Genomic DNA, 18340 nt, shown 5'->3' with positions numbered 1-18340 from the left:
TACCAGTCTATAACAGCCTACGGTAGGCGGCACGCGAATTTGAGTATCAATGCCGTTTCAGATTCCGTTACAAAGCATACAGTTTAATGGCTGTAGCTGATAGTTCAAAAAATAGCTCAGAAACGATCAGCACGTACAGTCGTACGCTGTTGTCACTTCATGAATGGGATGCTAATTCACCCCTGGGAATTACCTACGTACGCCCCTGGACTATGGTCACTACGGATCAAATCAAAGTTCGAATTTCAAAGTGCGCATTCATCTTGTTGCATTTTTAATCCCCAATTTGTTATGATAGGCAGAGGAATAAGACTATTAAGCAACATGGCCATGGCAAATCCTCGTTTAGATGGTAAAGTGGCCGTCGTCACAGCGTCTACAGAGGGGTAACATGAAAAAGCTCAATGACCATACTTGCCTATTTAAAAACGAATTTTGTAGAATTGGTTTTGCTATAGCCAAAAGACTAGCCCAAGAAGGTGCAAAAGTGGTGGTCAGCAGTCGCAATAAAGCGAAGGTCGACGCCGCAATATCTCAACTGAAAAAAGAGGGGCTTGGTGAAAAGGTCATTGGTGCAGTGTGCCATGTTGGTAAAGCGGAGGATCGAAAGAGAATTTTTGATGAAGCGGCCAAGTTAGGTGGGTTGGATATATTGGTGTCGAATGCCGGCGTCAGCCCGGCAATGGGTCCCATTCTTGACGTGGGTGATTTGAAACGTATCTACGTGTTAATGTTATGTATCTTGGCTTGCAGTGTAGTGAACAAGTATGGGATAAGATTTTCGAATTAAATGTGAAAGCCGGTTTTCTGTTGGCGAAAGATGCCATGCCACACTTCAAGAAACGGGGAGGAGGAAAGATTATTTTCATCTCGTCGATTGGAGGCTATCAGCCCATTCCGGTGAGTCATTTTCTCTCATAATTATATCAAATGTTTAGGTGTCTTAGTTTATAGGTGCTTATTGCGTGAGCAAAACTGCTCTTCTGGGTTTAACAAAAGTAATTGCTAGTGACGTGGCAGGAGACAATGTGACAGTGAATTGTATCGCCCCGGGCATAATTGAAACCAAGTTTTCCCAGCCAGTAAGTACATCATCAAATTCATAGACTCCCTCCCCTCAACTATTCTGTTAGGCACAATATCACAAATTTTAGCACAATACTTGGAATTACTTCAAGTGGTGTGTGCCGGAGGGGGGGCTAGGGCCGGGGGTTATCCTCATCTTGCATTATCAATATTTATTTTAGCTTATAAGCGAGGAGGCAAACCAAGAACACATTGTGTCACTTACAGCTTTGAAAAGGTAACCGCGAGACACATGCCATTTTTTACTAAAAGATTCTTATAGGCTTGGGAAACCGAATGACGTAGCCGGTGTTGCGGCTTTCTTAGCATCCAGTGATTCAGATTATATTACCGGAGAAACGATCTTAGTAACCGGTGGAATACCTGCAAGACTATAAGGCGTATTTTACACTTTAATGTTCATTTACATAAGAGAAATACATAAAACTTTAGCCTACAACTAGTCTTTTACGACCTCTTGATCGCACTTCATCCAGCTTATTCAACACTTCAATGTGACCACTTGTGTACTCATTTTGGTACGCCTTTAAAATCAGTCCAAAGATACGATCGGGATTATTATGAATACTTATTATCGCTCTTTCCAGAACGTAGAGGTCGACCCCTTTGTCTTCGGGACTAGAATCGATGTGAGCTAACCCAAAATCGATTAAAACCAGTTTCACTTGCGAGTAGTCCGTGTAATCGTCAGTGCCTCTTTTGTTAACCAACAAAATATTTGAAGTGGTTAAGTCGCCATGAATTATATTATTCCCATGTAGCTTTGCTAACACTGCCCCTATGTCGTTTGCTACTTTCTCGATGAGTTCATCCGAAGCTTCCTTAATGAAGTCCTTAGCTGTGATGCTATGTTCGAAATATTCCAAGTACAAACTTCTAGTCTTCAAATTGATGAGATACAAGGCAGGGGTTTCGATCCCCGCACTTTTGCATCGTACAATTGCGCGACTTTCAGCTTTAATGCGTTCTTTGGTCAAGGTGCTATCTAAATCGGGATGTCGATATTTCTTTTCGAAACGTTGCTTCACGAGCGTAGGTTTACCCAAATACACCCCCTTGTATATTCTAGCTTCGGCGCCTTGTTTTATTAATTCGAAATCTTTCATTATTCAATTTTTATCTTGCATACAAGTTTAAAGGAAGATTAATTAACCTCACTTTTTAAATCAACAACATGCTGTGGTTGTTGTATGGCGTACGGTTTTTAAATTGAAGTGGTTGTAGTATAGTTGAATTACTATAATCGTACAGGGTGTTAGTAAATTCGGCTGGAGCTTACCATCTCCGACCGCATCTAATAATAATACCTATACATTTTTTTGTTATACATATTATTGTTTGTTATTTTTGACTTATAACGTATCGATGATTGTGATGACGATCTTACGATTAAATTATGGTTATTATTATTACTAGCCCAGATGCCGCCGTCTTCCGTCCACTATATCGCCGGAGTCAGATTTTCACTATTATTCAATTTCATTTTCGTAGTTACACCGTTTATTTGTTTGTGTAAACCGAAAGCTACCGTTGGCGCGTACCCTCCCGGGGAAAGTTCGTCGTATTCCAACCTTTGTTTAGTAATACTTCTTTTTTTTACCACTAGAACAGTTTTCAACATCGGTGGGGTAAATATTCCTTCTGAAAATTCTGTCTACTAGCTCTATTGTCCTGTAAGGATTGTTTTTTCATCAAAATGTATAGCGTCCGTCAAACGAACTGCTAGATTTCGAAGTATGAATTTGATTTTTTGTTTTTTACTGAACACTGGCAATCCATTGATAAATCGATTAATTTTGTCCATTACCAGATATTTATTGATTTCGTATTTCTGTACTACATCTATGTAATATGGGGGAGTAGTAATAATGTTCTTTGAAATTGCAGTTCTTCCATGTGAGGGACATATTAAAATTGGCAAAGAAAAAGTAATTATCATAGGTATACGAGTATGTATAGGCCACCTGGAAGCGATATCACCATTTTTCGTCATTAATAGTCCTCCACATGGCTTTTTAAAACCCAAATCAACTGATATGGCTTTATGGTCGAAGTAACATATGTACTGTTGATCGTATTGCGGGTCCCTATCTTTAATGATTTTTCAGCTGCGTTAGATACTGTAAATCACAGCCAGCAAAAACTGTTTCGCGGCACCGCTCTTAGAGTTATTAGTATATATAATGATCGTATCTATGCTATGTGCATGATGCAGATGGTAGGAAAAACTTGGTGACCATTAGGCATATGAGTATCATATCATATCATATGGTGGTGGTGACGCGTAAACTGTACAGTCAGGGGTACCACAGGGTTCAATTTTAGTCCCCACATTGTTTCTATATAAGCAACGACCTTGAGTCGCATCTCTTGGAAAATGACAACTGTGATAATATAATCGTCATTTCATAAGCTGACGACACTAACATGTCCTAAAAACTTGATTCGTCCCAGGGTGAAGGGGCTCTGGAAAGCCTGATATCGACATCCCGGAATGCAAGAAGTATTGGAGGAATATTTTTAACAATTTGATCATGCACAACAAATACTGGCAATTTCCCTAGTCCTTATCTAAATACTTCCTTCAGTTGATTTACTCCACCTCATCATCCCATTGATAAGAACATTCTGACTGTACAACAGAGTTTATTGAATGTTATAGCCATAGGCTGTATTTCATAGTTTAAAAAACCTCAAGCAAACAAAAATTATTTAGAGAAAGTAATTATAATCACATGCAGCAAACAAATGAACATAATCTTGTGTAATTAAAGATAATTAAGCACCTTGTATCCAACGTCAGCTAATGAATAAACAAATCAGGTTTGGTATGAGACTTTTCCCAGAGTATGTAGTATTTTTAATCCAATTGAAGATGTGGTGCACTACGAATTAAATTTAGATACAGTACCGATTGGTTACAAAGCCACCAATAGTTTTGTTAGCGAATGTAATTATGAAACACTTGCTAAATGGGCGCAGTCACATTTAAATTTAGTAGGTAGTTAATAGTTAACTTTACAGGAGAATCTCAACTTGACCTATTTAAATTATTTGGCATTGACTGGTCACACGAGCATCATATGAAAACATCTGCCACCATGTCGGCGAATATTCAGGAAATAAGTAAAAAAAATGGTCTAGTTCTATATTTCCACCCATACTCGTATTACTCGCACAAGGTAAATTGCCCCCTTACCAACAACGCATTACCCTTTCAATTGTAGGTGTTAATGGCACTCCACGAGAAGCACTTACAGTTCGATTCAATCATCATAAATCTCGTTAATGAAACGCAATACGAGCCGTGGTTTTTGAAAATAAACCCGCGAGGCGAGGTGCCCGTCCTCCAAGATACCGGGAAAGTGATTCCGGATTCGACCCGCATCATCGACTACTTAGAGGACAACTTCAGCAACGGTTTGGCTTGATAATCGTGGAGCTAAACTAACCTTCAGCTTTAAGGTGACACACCACGACTACTCCCGATAAACAAGGGGGTCGAAGTGCGGCAAAAAGTGATACATTTCCGGTCGCTTATCGATCCCTTACCCGCACGAATATTAACAATGGGGTCGTTTCATCACACAGATTTTGTATGTGGACCACGGCCACCTTTCATTGGTCCAGTTCGCTCCATGCTTTCAAGTAAAAAACGCTATCTTCATTGCGAACTTATGGAGACCATTTTGTAGATGCTGATAAAAATGTCGCTACTGTACTTAAGGAACTGGCAGAGAAATATCCGGAATATCGAGAGATCTTACTAAACAAAGCAGCGATTCACGAACAGAAAAGTGGAATGATAATTGAAAAGGCAGAGTATCAAAAGGTGCTAAAGCAATTCGATGATGCACTTGTGGAGGTTGAGAGTGAGCTGGCATCGCATACTGAGGGTAATAACGGTGAATATCCGCCGAAACGGAGAAGTTACAAGTAATTTTAGGTACAGAAAACTGGTGGCTATGCTGCGGACAATTCACAATAGCAGATATAGGACTAGCCATTCTGTTGGAGCGGCTAAACCAACTTGGTTACGCATCGTATTATTGGCGCAATAATAAAAAGCCAAATATTGAAAAGTATTACGCCAGAGTGCAGCAAAGAGATTCTTTCAAGAAGACGATTCCAAATATTAAATTTCACACACAAATGTTTCTTTCCACATACAAAAAGCAGCTCGCAATAAGTATAGGTGTCGGTTTATGTGTAGCGATTTTACTAGGAGGTGCCTACATAATTTTTAAACCTGAAAATTAATTAAAGAATGCTCAATAGTAGATAAGGTGATTGTACAACAATTTATTTTTATAAGAGATAAAAGCCATAATAATTTACTTACTACCTTTTCTTAGTAACAGTACGCCTTTCGGTTTTAATTTATTAGCTAAAATTTTCCTTTTCCTGTCTTCTTCGTCCATTTTGAGCTGTTCATGGCGTTCCACAGCGAAATCAATTTCCTTACTTAAACAAATTATAGTTTCCGCGACTTCTTTCTGTTTTAAAATACGATTTTGTTGTCTTGTACCGTAGGGAGTGGGTCGTCCGTCTAGATATGTATAATCTGCAGCGTCGGTGAGGACACCGCTTGCGTTTGGATTCATTGGAAGACCCTGCTTTTCTCGCCACCTTTGATCCAAGTTAACCAGAGGGGTAGTGTGAATGTAACGAGGAATCCATCTTTGACTACATTTTGTAGCTGTAAAGTTCAAATTAGCGATTAAAGTGTATGTGCTTCATTTCAAACCTAGAAGTTGCGCAGAATGACAAGCCCTTTGTATCATTCCAAATTATTTCTGGTTTGGATTTTATTATTAATTTTATTAATTGTTAGGTTAGAATTTGACAAGTTAACGGATGTCACTACTACCATAACGACGGTGTCGCATAGCACGGTTGTTCGATACACAGTGAGTCGGTTACATGGTTCCACAGAAACCCTGAGAACGATTTTTAAGACAACGATAGTCTGATGTTAAGCTTCGCAGTACGCTTATGGCCGTATGCACCGTAAAAATTTAAGCTGAGCTTATTAGCTAAAAACATTGGCAACCATTGTCCCAATATACGTGATAATTAAGCTACACTTAAACTCTTTCGGTGCATACGGCCATTGGTCCATACAGTACATACATGGACTGCTAATTGCAAATAAAATATGGTCTAGCTAGAACATCGCCTGGGTATATGAGACTTAGGGCAAAGGAGTTTGTTCAGTTGGAGTTGTCCGATGAGACTCCATTTGAGACTGTAAACCTTTAAATTAACAAACGTCATTTAATTAATCCCCTAGAAATGCCAAAAGAGCAAACTTATTCTTATTTGTTGACGTATAGAAGATAATAAAGAGTATCTAAAGTTTCCCGTACTACTCGGTTGCTATAGAAGCTGCTTTTTACGCGATTCGAGTGATGTTTACACGACTTTAGTTTATGTTGAGATTCACATACGAACTTATAAATTAAGATGGACTGCTAATGCTGAATTGACAAATGACACCTACATGGGGCAGCCATGATGTGCACTCACTTGGCGCGAAATTTAAATCAACTAATAAACAAGCATTAACCTCACGTTTTATAAATAAATTACTGTGACACATGTCATTTTCCAAGGCTGCAATAGTCTCAAAACTTGAGCGCTAGGAAAAATTCCCTAGAAAATAACTAAAAAACGCGCACATCTGGCGGCGCCCATGCTAGGGCCATTTCTACCTCTATGCAACTGTTTGATCAGCAGTTCATCTTAATTTATAGCTCTGGATTCACATAACCCTACTACAGTGACTTTATAGAGACAGTGGCGACAATAAGAGCCCAACCGCCATGTTGCATTGAAAATTCAAATTAGAAAGTGGGCATTGTTCAGTACACTGATCAAAAATAGATCTTGTCTTATTTGTAATCATATGAAATATTGCTTCCGGTTCCACACTATTTAGGTAGGTTGTAACGGATACGATATGCTAACTATAGAATTCTCTACGTGCTTTTTGTTTGCTACCCAGAAAAGTTAACATAAAACGGATTTTCCTCTCACAAAGTGCAACGTGTCTATTCTACCTACAAGACAGAGAGAAACGAAAAATACCGGTTCTTGGGCACTAATAATGACGGTATCGGTATGGTTTCTGGTTATCATAACTTCCAACCCCTGCCTGTTGCCAGGATTCATATTCATACGCGATTGAGAGGTAACCTAGTTTGTGGTAAAGGCTAGATAGCATCTGGTTATAATGTCAATTGAAAAAATCTGGTTTAGAAGTAATCTCGGAAGTCGGAAGAGGCGATAATTGGCCGTTACGCGCACAGGGAACAGATAAGACATACGCTGATCATTTCAAAAGTGAAATGTATTGAACTGAAGTGTTGAATTTATTTCTGTAATAGTGCAGAATTTTTGTAATTTATTTTATTTCATTATTTCAATCTAGTAATCACACATTTTTCTATTTCTTCACATTTTGATTTGATTTTGAATACGATTAAATTTCCAGTATTACATGTGTGAATTGATTATTGTATGACCTTATTAGTACATATTACTTACAATTCAAGGTCAAGGTTCTAACCTAACGACGCCCCTGGTTCTGAGCCCACAAGATGATTCGAGGTCTGCATCAATTTTTAGTTTTACATTGACATAATTATTTGTTTTGTTAAAACAATTTTTAAACTAATTTCCAATTGAAATAAGAATCACCATACAATCGTAATTGTACTTGAACCTTATTTTGTTGACGCGCCCTATGCACTTTGTACCGCTGGGTAGTCGACGAATAGTTCACGTGCGGACACGGTACGTGGTAGTTCAACAGCTTCAATAGTTCAATTTAACATCATGGCCACTAAACGTAAACCAATAAATTCTGGTAAATCTAAATTAAACTTTCGCCCTACGAACGACCCAACCAAAGCAGAACCAAAAGGAACAACTCCTACAACGACACCAACGTCAGTTAAAGAAATTGTCACCCTCATGATTCTTCATATTTGCAGAAAATCGATTTTCTTCGACACTAACCTCAAAATTTGCGTCTACCTGGGAGCACTATTTGCTGTATCATTGATAGCGGATGTCTTTCCAATTCCAAAATCCTACCTATCAAAATCGAGCAACGTCTTCAATCAGTACTTCGTAAAGATCGCCTGGGGTTGGAATCTCCTACTGCTGATACCTTATGTACTGATGACATCGTTTGTCTACTGCTGCGGGCTAAAGGAACGAATTTTAAAACACCACTTGGTACGACTAGCCATAGCCACCTTTTTCTGGTGGTTCTGGACGTCGCTATTCGAATTTATCGAGGTACGTTACGGCCGATGCACCGCCAGAGGCGAACAGTTGAGGTGGAGACAGTCGTGTCTGAAGGCGGGACACGTTTGGAACGGCTTCGATATCTCAGGTCACAGCTTTATTTTAATCTACGGTAGTTTAATACTTATCGAGGAAGCGAAAAGTATTCTCAGTTGGGACAGTATAAAGGAACACATTCGTTTGGAGGATCATTATCGTACGACGAAGGACACGAATATCAATATGAATCCATTGCGTTCGTTAAGTGATGTGCAACTGCGGGTTTTACAGATCAATTACGAGAAGTTTACGCCGTATATTAGAGGGCTATTTGTAGTTATGACATTGTTTCAGCTTTTGTGGGATATTATGCTAATATCGACAATGCTCTATTTTCATAAGATGATTGAAAAGTTTGTAGGAGGAGCGTGTGCGATTTTAACTTGGTATTTTACATACCGATTTTGGTATAGTCAGACGAGAATTTTGCCTAGACTGCCCGGTGACGGGTTGTTTCGGTACATTAAGCTGAAAAGTACCGCTTCAGCATTGGGGAGGAAACGTTCAAGTGTAATTTGTGGGGACGTACCCAGATTTATGGGTATGCCGTTGTATGGATTAAGAACAGATAATGGTAATTTATCAAATGTACAAACTGATGATTTAAATAGGTAATTTTTAAATGTACAAATGCGTGGCTATATTTATTTATAAATTTAAGTAAGCGGCTATCAAATTAATTATTGTTGCAGGTGGATGATTATTTTATTTATCTGGATTGTTATGTAGTTATAGTTTATTAAATTCTTGTAAAAAATGATCATGTCAAAAGACAATTTTTATACACTTCTGGGAGTTCAAATTTCTAATTATACACTTTTGATATTGATATTGAATAAATATTTAAATAACACTGTCCTGTTCTTTTGCTTACTGTTGGTTTCAACATGTTCTATCATCATTAATTTTGCCCAAAAAGTGCAAATTGGAATAAAGGCCCATTAGTATATAGTTCGAACCAGGGCTGTAGCCAGAGGGGGGCAAGATTAGCACGCTCTTGGGACCCACTTTGCCCGCTTTTAAAATTTGCTTAAAATAACACAATGTAACATGCTCATAAATAATCAAAATTTCTTTAAAAAATTAACAGAACAAGAGATAAAAACTTCAACCATTTTAAGTGGCGATATTAATTAACAAGATGTTTTAGGTTGAAAAATGGATTTAATAGTTTTGTAATATTAAATAACGCCAGCGCTTCTTCGAAAACGACGTTTTTAGGTTTTTTGGTCAGAATTTCGCTATTTGTAGAGCTACAAGAAACTTTGAAAGGGAAAATTAATCAGCATGAAAGTGTGCGTAACTTTGCCCATTTAAGCGACTTTGCATCTCGTACAGTTGACGAGATCCCTATGCTGACAATGAAAAAAACTCACCCTGTATTATTATCAGTTTATTATCTTTTTTACTGCACTTGCAATACGTAATGCAGGCATAAGAGAGATCCGAGGAGAGATCTTCATTTCTTGGGCATCGAGCAATCGAGTTTTGTCTTTTTCACAAAATAATTGGTGCATAAATAAGGATTTAGATCGATATTGGGCAATAAAGTGATGGATACTAACATTAATTCTTGATAGTTGTCCATCTGGAAGCATAAGCTTTGTTATAGCGGAAACCAGAAGTCGGTACAAGTTCTTCTTCCCAAGGAAATCGGTACATAAATAACGATTTTGACATTTTTTGTGAACAAAAATACACATGGACCACTTCTTGGGCATTGCGCAATTGAATTTCCCAAGAAAATCGATGCATAAATAACGATTTTGACATCCTTTGAATATAAATATTTTGGTCACCAAAAATAGACATGTATCATTTCTTGGTCATCGAGCAATCGAGCAATCGAGTTTGACCTTTTTCCAAACAAAATTGGCGTATAAATAATAATTTTGACCAATTTAGAGCTATAAACACGTGATGAATGCCAAAGTTAATTTTTGATAGTGAATACGAGGTCTAGGGACTGAGCTATACAGTACGAAACGACACGCAGACGGACGGAAATGCGAAGTCATAAGCGCTCCACTTTCGTGGATTGCGCTAAAACGAATTACACGCGACCGCACTGTGCCGAAGGGGAAGGGAGAAGATTCCTCCTTGACAGCTGCCTAAAGTGGCGCATCCCTGATTTTTAACTGTGAGGGTGGCACAACTGAACGTATAAAGCCTTCTTCAAAAGTTTTTACGGCTTAAGGTTCCCATGGAGTTAAATATATCGTGTGTTCCAGGTTGAACGCACCATAGGCAAACAACAAATATGTTACGCACTGTGCAAAGATGGTCAATAATTGGGAAAACGTTGCGTAATTAAACAGTTATAATTATCATCCTTTATAGAAATGCCGAGTACCTCTGAAGATCCGATACCAGAAAAACTCAAATTGCCGATGTTATTTGAAAACAAAAAAAAGGAACATTTTCTCATTGGAACTATTTGAACTCTACAAGACACCGTTTAGAGATGTTCAGTACAACGTTTCAACTTTATTTTTAGCGCATTTTTTAAGAATTAAAAAAAATGTGCTATTGTTTGCGTTTTGTCCGTCCGTCCGTCCGGACCCACTTATGCCGTTTCGAACTACTTCTAGGGGAATGGTCCTGGAATTTTTTGCAGTAGGTAGCCTATACCTTGAAGGCGTGCCAGACGGCCATCAAATTTCGCTGTCTAAAAGGGAGGCCCCTCCACGAATTATTTCCTGAAATGCTGTTTTTTAAACGTGCATAACTTTTGCATGCGACATGCCAAGTTAAACTTTAGAAAATCGGGGGGGGGGGGGGACACATGTTCTACCCTTCATGGTGGCGGTGGCGGGGGGGGGGGGTTAAAATCACCAACGACTGCCCTTCTTTCTGTCCTCTAGCTCAGAGTGAAACACAAAACAAGAGCTTGAGAATCTTCCACAGCTGTAGTTAGTTCTGGGTAACTGATATTCTGAACTTTGTTGAACTTATCAAGGGTTGAGCGCCACTCAATTTCTAACTCATCCCACATGCAATTGAGAAGATACGGAGGTATTACAAATCTTGGCCAAATACAAGCAAAACATAAAAAGCAACGCTTACTTTAAGTAATATAAATTAGATGTCATCCAGAGAAGTGAGCTCAGTTACCGAATCCATAATAAACCTGCAAACAAAAGAAAACTCCCAAGCCGCAGAGCTCGGAATGCAATGAACTGAATGAACTGGCATATCTTCGGAACCAATCGGAATTTTCTGGTACCCTTTGCAGCAATTTTGCAATTTTGTGAGTGGCAACTCACACAATTGCTTCTTATGAATGAAACACGCGGCTGTCTTTACTTTTTGATTTGTTTTCTTGACTGCTGTAGTACCAGTTCAATGAAAGCTATAAATAAATTAAATTCCACATATGACCAACATATTCCCCGTTGCATTTTCCACGATTCTGAAATGATCCCATCCAGTGGTCCGGAATGGATAAGATCAATTAAGATACTCTTGTTACAGCGACATCTCGTTTCCAGACATCGGGAAACCATTATGTGAACAATACGCTACATGAATTAAAAGATGTAGGAAGGGCAATTTTCAATTCCACCAAATGCCTACAGATTTACTCTTTAAATTCCACTAGCCACATGATGTATTGGAAAATCGGTCCACTACATTCCGACACCCTGTTAATTATCTCAGATATTTAATGCCTAAACTGTTCTAAACAATTTCAATTTTACCTATCTCTATAAAATTCGAAAAAATAAATCCAAATTTAGAGCTATACCGTTACAGAGGGTACATTAGCCAGTGAAATGAGTAAGTTTGCATATCGACTTAGCGCGTATATTAACACCGCGGTGTACTAAGAGTGATGCTCTACGTTATAGGCGTTTTAAATGGAGGTTAAAAATGTTGCAAAATGACTTTGGAGTCACATTTTTCTTTTAAGATTTGTGGTACCCGAATGGGATTCCTAATTTGCTTCAGAATGTATGTAGCGTTTCCGTTGGAATTTACGAAATTTGATTGCGGGATTGTATTTATTTTTTATGTGCCCGAATGATTAGCGACTTTAGGGTTTTAGCAAGAAGTGGTAGTTTTCATCCCTAAAAAACGAAAAGCGCTCATAGGCATAATATAGATTTTGAAGTGAAGGGTAAGTTGAACTTATTCCCAAATTTTTATGCAAATTTATGCATTTTGAAAACAATTGCTAGTTTTTGTACTATTTTAAGCTTCGTTCCTTGGACTAAATTGTTTATTTTTGAGCACGCCACATTTCATAAATTAGAATGCAAGAATTTTAATCTAAGATCTTTTACATGCGTAAAGCTCGTAGTTTAGGGTTGTAAATATGATAAAAATTTCCTGCTGATGGTTCACCCCTTTTTCGTGCCTTTCATTATCGATTTGTTTGTATAAGTAATTTAACATTTATAGTCCATCGGAAAAATGGAGACCCTTAAACTTTCCCAACTTTGCGAAATGGAAACAGAAGAAAGTTTGCCCGCAGATATCACAGAAGCGAGTTTAATCAACGTAAGGGGAACCATTTGTATATTCCGAAACAAATATAATCTATTAACATCCCTTATCCTTTAGAACGCATGGCAGAATAAAACTGTAGGGTGCGCGATACGCAGCCGAGAAAATTTGACCGTAGTTCACTGTTTCAAAAGCTCTCCTCTGAAACAGGCGCGTACTGTTGAATCACTCCGTTTTACTCGTTGTGACAATCAGAAAACTTCATTAACTCGTCCAAAAAAAACCCAAAAAAAATATTGCATGTAAAAATTCCATCTTGTTTGAACTGTTTCGTGTTGTGCACGTTTTGTGCTTTATCGCGAAAAACTTTAGAAAAACCACCAATAGCGTGAGTGTAAGTGTTTAGGGTGAAAGTGAATTGTAATTGTTTTCTCTGGATATTTTCACGTGTATGGTAAGTGAATGTAATAATGAAATGAACCTTGAAAATCTTTGTTGTCTGCAGTACATTTTCCATTTCTCTACCCCACAGTGCTCAGATCAATAGTTATTGGAGTTGGAAATTTTATTACATGGAGTTACTTTTTGTTTTAGTATTTGAGTATGAAGGTGCGCTTGACCCACAAAAACTTTTGGTAGCAATATTTTGATGAGATGGGTTACACGTGTTTTTTGGATGTAAGTGACATCGCGTAAATGACATCGGAGACTTTCGAGCGTAGGATTAAGCTTTACTTCGAGCCTTTTTGAGTTTGATGGATCTGTCTAAATGTCTGGTCTAAAGACGACTTTAACTAATCCCGAGTTTACGGAACTGATTTCTGTAGGTGGATCTGTAAAGTTCACAGGATTTGCCTCCAAATGGACGTTTATTATACACAGTGACGTAAGCTCAGCACAGCACTTTGAAGTAGTGTATCAATTTGTCTGTAATCCACCATTATCTGCACAACTATTCAAAATGGTAGGATAGCCTCTTTTCGAGATTTTAAGAAAGGCAGTTTATGCACAAACAGCTCTCCCCCACTCATAAAACATGAAAGCGAGTGTCAATTGGAAAGATGCATTGAAGAGAACAACCTTTTACATCCCTTATAGTTCAAAGATAAATAGAAAAGGCGCCTTCTACTGAATTCCGAAAACGTTCTTGAAATGCGTATTTAGGTTGCTACAATGCGAATTATGTCCTCAATTAAAACTTGCTTTAATAATGCAAATTCTGCATTAAGAATCCAAAATTCAAACAATGTTATCTGCATATTAAATTTTTGTAACGCGAAACTGAGACAGTCTGCACATTAATTTAACGACGAGGCTCTCAGAGAAGGAATGCAATTTTCAGTACGAAGTCGATCGATGGTTTTAGTATAAAATTGTTTCATTCCTCTATAGACAGTATCACTGGTCGGTAACATAAGCTACTCCAAAAGAAAATAAAGTTAAGGTTTTTCAGTTTGAGGTTAGTGACATTTATTTTCACTTACAAGATAATAAAGAGTACAGTTTCAATTAATTTTCACTTTGTAACGGATGTTACGATTAATAATTCCGCCCTTCCTACACGACAAAAAACGGCAATACTATAAACGCGATAGAACAATTGTTCATAAATACTTTTAATGTTTTTGCACTAGGAGATCTAGGTGAGATGCGTTCTGGTCACGGCTTTCAATTAGAATAAATGGTCCTTCTTCCAGCTGTACTCTACACGGACCGCCTATATAATCCTAGTTTTGTTACCGATGTTACCGATGTACAAGAAGGGGTTGCGTCACCGCCATAAACTGCACTGCCAGACACCACCGAAGGGCTGCCTTTATAAGCATCTCCGAAATCAACATCAAACCACTTAAGTTGGGCAAGCCTTCTTCCCTTCGCAAGCTTCCGACGCTGGGAGGTTGAATCCAAGTTTTTCGAACGCAGCGCTTACAATTTCCCTAGCCCTTCCGCCACTGGCAATCTAACTATAGGTGCACTCGCCAATCCTGCAATAGAATATTGCTGTAACCTTTTTTTGCCGACCACCACCTTCAATCCTGTAACAATTGGCATGTCGGGACACTTCGACTGTAACGTGGATCGCCACCATGCGAATCAATACGACAGTATCCAGACGAAAACACGGCTCTCCGCGGAATACCACACGGATCTAAAAGCAGCATCCTCGTTGTCATTCCTGCAAAGGAAAGCGCAACTAGCCACCCGACTCGAATAAAGAAGTGTAGCTAAGGGCACCAACCACCATCATAGAACTGATGCAATTTCTTGCAGTCCATTGAAGAGGACACCCAACAGGCTCCAGATACCCCTACCCCAGTACCACTATTACCTGGAGCGACATTTCCACCGCGACTGCCCTCACGCCTCGGGAAACGCGTAATAATATGCCTGCTGCACACGATCCGGCAGTTTGTCAGTTCGAACTGAATACAGTCCGCATGAAAGTCGGTCGTTTGGGTAAAAAGAAACCCAAAAGAAAACGTACAGTATAGTGTGAAGATTGGTTGAAAAAAAAGGCTCGTATTAATTTTCTGAATGAATTGAAGTTGAATCCAAAAGATTGGGACAATTATCTAGGCATGGATGAAGATACTCATCTGCAACTTTTGTCATCGGTAAAGTCTTGGATAGAAAGAAAAAATACTGTAATGAGAGAAGCCATCCCACGTAATGAAAGGCTGACTGCAACCTGGAGGTTTTTTGCTACTCGAAGCGCCTCCAAACACTTGTTTTCTGTTAGGCTCGCCGGATGAACGAACATACTTTTGATTATTGTCCGACCGCCTGAACAGTCGTACATCGACCGGGGTATATACACGTTTAGGTGACCGGTGAACTGTTAAGTTCGAACTGACAGGCTTGCCGAATCGTGTGTAGCGGTTGGACTAGGAACTCTCCAGTTACCGAAACCCATCAGCTGTACTTCGACCATCGGCACGAGCTACCTCACGTCACCATTTCTATACAAGGACGCACGTTCTCCGCCTTATTGTTAGACTCTGGAGCTACATACATTCGTACTTTTTCGATTAGACTTCTCAATCAAAAGTTATGGACTAGAAACCAATTTCGAAAAAAAATTCAAAGGGCTGTAACTTTTGAACAAGTAGCCCAATCTTGGAACTGTTTGAAATTATGGATTCTACAGGCCACATTCTATAAGAAAATTTTTTTTCCGGGTCGATCTGAGACAATTTTTTGTTCGGGGCTCAAAAAAAGGCAGTGTATAACCTTCCTTTTTTACCAAAAATCGACTACACCAAAATTTCTCGGGAAAACACTTTTTCTTATTAATTTGGGTGCGTAGAATCCAAATCAATTCGTACTTTTTCGATCAGACTTCTCAATCAAAAGTTATAGACTAGAAACCAATTTCGAAAAAAATTCAAAGGGCTGTAACTTTTGAACTAGTAGCCCAATCTTGGAACTGTTTGAAATTATGGATTCTACAGGCCACATTCTATAAGAAAATTTTTTTTCCTGGTCGATCTGAGACAATTTTTTTTCGGGGCTCAAAAAAAGGCAGTGTATAACCTTCCTTTTTTACCAAAAATCGACTGCACCAAAATTTCTTGGGAAAACACTTTTTCTTATTAATTTTGGTGCGTAGAATCCAAGTCAATTCGTACATTTTCGATCAGACTTCTCAATCAAAAGTTATAGACTAGAAACCAATTTCGAAAGAAAATTCGAAGGGCTGTAACCTTTGAACTAGTAGCCCAATCTTGGAACTGTTTGAAATTATGGATTCTACAGGCCACATTCTATAAGAAAATTTTTTTTCCAGGTCGATCTGAGACAATTTTTTTGTCGGGCCTCCAAAAAAGGCAGTGTATAACCTTCCTTTTTTACCAAAAATCGACTACACCAAAATTTCTCGGGAAAACACTTTTTCTTATTAATTTTGGTGCGTAGAATCCAAAACAATTCGTACGTTTTCGGTTAGACCTCTCAATAAAAAGTTATGTACAAAAAACAAATTTCGAAAAAAAATTCAAAGGGCTGTAACTTTTGATCTAGTACCCCAATCTTCAAACTGTTTGAAATTATAGACACTCGATCGATCTCGATCTCAGACAATTTTTTTTCCGGCCTCAAAAAAAGGCAGTACTTTTAAGTTATTCAAATATTTGAGAACAATTTAGAAATGTTTAGGGAAAGTTTCCATGGTCACAAAATCAAATATAAAAATCCGATACAACTGAATACCGAACGATCCTGGAGTGAAACTTTTTGACTCGATAGTTTACGTAGCTTAAAAACGATAGGGACCTTTCTTATATCCTTAAGACCATGTGTACCAATTTTCAAAGCGATCGCACGTTTCTAAAAAAACTATCATGCACACGGACAAACGGATGGTCAAAAATGGATCTGTTCCAAAATCGCTAGGATTAATTTCAGAAAGGCATCATGTGCACGACGCTTTGAAAACTGGTACACGTATTCTTAAGGATATAGAAGGATTAGAAAGATCCTGGTAGGTACCTCATATATAATAATATAATAATAATAATACGCTTTTTCTCCTCTTAAATTTGTATATAACAATAGAAATATAAAAAAAGCTAACCCCATACAAAGTATAACTTGATTTTTTAAGTAGTATTAAGACTTTTATCTAGTATATTTTAAATTTTTAATGTAGGTATTTGAGTGACAAGTATTCGAATACTTTTCAATGTATCTGTATCTAGTATTCGCTTGTGCTGGACGTAAAAGTATTTAGTATTCAAATACCTTTGATTTGTGTAAAGTATTTACTATTTAGTATTCAAATACTTTTTTAAAGTATTCTGCCCAGCTCTGTTTACGCGGATGGCAATTAGGATTACGTCACGTCAATTACGCTATCAAATATTTACTAATGGACGTTAGATCGTTTATAACGTCTGAAGGGGCGAAATTATCTAAACTTCGCATGACGTGACGTACTATCCGAACATGTGCACTCAAATTATTAAATGTAAAATTGAGCAAACAGAGAGTTAATCTTTGTTTTCCTTGTTTCGCCCTTTCCTCACGTTTTCCCATTATGTGCAGTTTTAAAATGGGGGGATTAGTCATCCACTTGCTTCGAATGAAACTTGGGGAAAAACAAGTAGAGCCGGTCATATTGAAGACTTACCTCGACAAGGAAGTAAAGCTGCCACCCCAGAAACAAACTTGAAAGCTATTCCGAGACAAAAAAGAGATATCTACTCGAGTAAATGAAACAGGGATAGCTGTGATGAAACTTCCGTTGAGTAATGTAATTAATGAAGAGCCTTTCAGGAAGAGGGCGCAATATTTTCTTTGAATTATAGTGACGTTTCTAATTTAATACGCAGTAGGTACACACTTTCACACAGCGTTTTTCAAATGTCGAATAATGAAATGTGTTGTCGTATTGTTCGAGCATTAGTAGCTTCAGTTATGTTCCGGAATTGGCGATGCATGGACCTATGCC

At 38.2% G+C, this 18340-nt stretch overlaps 4 protein-coding genes across 4 annotated transcripts; 3 read left to right on the top strand and 1 right to left on the bottom strand.

Annotated features, from left to right (window-relative positions):
* The first annotated feature begins 21 nt into the window (after positions 1–21).
* LOC116160913 (dehydrogenase/reductase SDR family member 4) lies at positions 22–1525 on the top strand. Its single transcript, XM_031474054.1, has 6 exons — positions 22–386; positions 442–700; positions 754–900; positions 948–1082; positions 1248–1303; positions 1349–1525. Exons 1-6 carry the CDS (start codon positions 160–162, stop codon positions 1461–1463), a joined length of 939 nt encoding a protein of 312 aa, XP_031329914.1. The 5' UTR covers positions 22–159; the 3' UTR covers positions 1464–1525.
* On the bottom strand, positions 1466–2314 carry LOC116160914 (EKC/KEOPS complex subunit TP53RK). The gene has a single exon (XM_031474055.1). The coding sequence runs from the start codon at positions 2190–2192 to the stop codon at positions 1515–1517; it is 678 nt and encodes a 225-aa protein (XP_031329915.1). The 5' UTR covers positions 2193–2314; the 3' UTR covers positions 1466–1514.
* Positions 2315–2409: 95 nt separating this feature from the next.
* On the top strand, positions 2410–5423 carry LOC116160912 (ganglioside-induced differentiation-associated protein 1). Its single transcript, XM_031474053.1, has 6 exons — positions 2410–4036; positions 4111–4268; positions 4314–4506; positions 4552–4734; positions 4782–4982; positions 5033–5423. Exons 2-6 carry the CDS (start codon positions 4170–4172, stop codon positions 5344–5346), a joined length of 990 nt encoding a protein of 329 aa, XP_031329913.1. The 5' UTR covers positions 2410–4036; positions 4111–4169; the 3' UTR covers positions 5347–5423.
* Positions 5424–7858: 2435 nt separating this feature from the next.
* LOC116160911 (fat storage-inducing transmembrane protein) lies at positions 7859–9295 on the top strand. The gene has a single exon (XM_031474052.1). It carries the CDS (start codon positions 7927–7929, stop codon positions 9055–9057), a length of 1131 nt encoding a protein of 376 aa, XP_031329912.1. The 5' UTR covers positions 7859–7926; the 3' UTR covers positions 9058–9295.
* Positions 9296–18340: the final 9045 nt, after the last annotated feature.

This window comes from Photinus pyralis, unplaced genomic scaffold (genome assembly GCF_008802855.1).
Source record: "Photinus pyralis isolate 1611_PpyrPB1 unplaced genomic scaffold, Ppyr1.3 Ppyr1.4_LG10, whole genome shotgun sequence".
NCBI classification, from domain to species: Eukaryota; Metazoa; Arthropoda; class Insecta; order Coleoptera; family Lampyridae; genus Photinus; species Photinus pyralis.
This window is presented reverse-complemented; position numbering and strand designations above follow the sequence as displayed.

Bases quoted from the DNA above. Each gene is read 5' to 3' on its own strand.
- LOC116160913 (XM_031474054.1), top strand. From the start codon at position 160: ATGAATGGGATGCTAATTCACCCCTGGGAATTACCTACGTACGCCCCT. The intron at 387-441 runs GTAACATGAAAA...CGAATTTTGTAG, and splicing joins GTCACAGCGTCTACAGAGGG to AATTGGTTTTGCTATAGCCA. The intron at 701-753 runs GTGGGTGATTTG...CTTGGCTTGCAG, and splicing joins CAATGGGTCCCATTCTTGAC to TGTAGTGAACAAGTATGGGA.
- LOC116160914 (XM_031474055.1), bottom strand. From the start codon at position 2,192: ATGAAAGATTTCGAATTAATAAAACAAGGCGCCGAAGCTAGAATATAC.
- LOC116160912 (XM_031474053.1), top strand. From the start codon at position 4,170: ATGAAAACATCTGCCACCATGTCGGCGAATATTCAGGAAATAAGTAAA. The intron at 4,507-4,551 runs GTTTGGCTTGAT...TTCAGCTTTAAG, and splicing joins AGAGGACAACTTCAGCAACG to GTGACACACCACGACTACTC. The intron at 4,983-5,032 runs GTAATAACGGTG...AAGTAATTTTAG, and splicing joins GCTGGCATCGCATACTGAGG to GTACAGAAAACTGGTGGCTA.
- LOC116160911 (XM_031474052.1), top strand. From the start codon at position 7,927: ATGGCCACTAAACGTAAACCAATAAATTCTGGTAAATCTAAATTAAAC.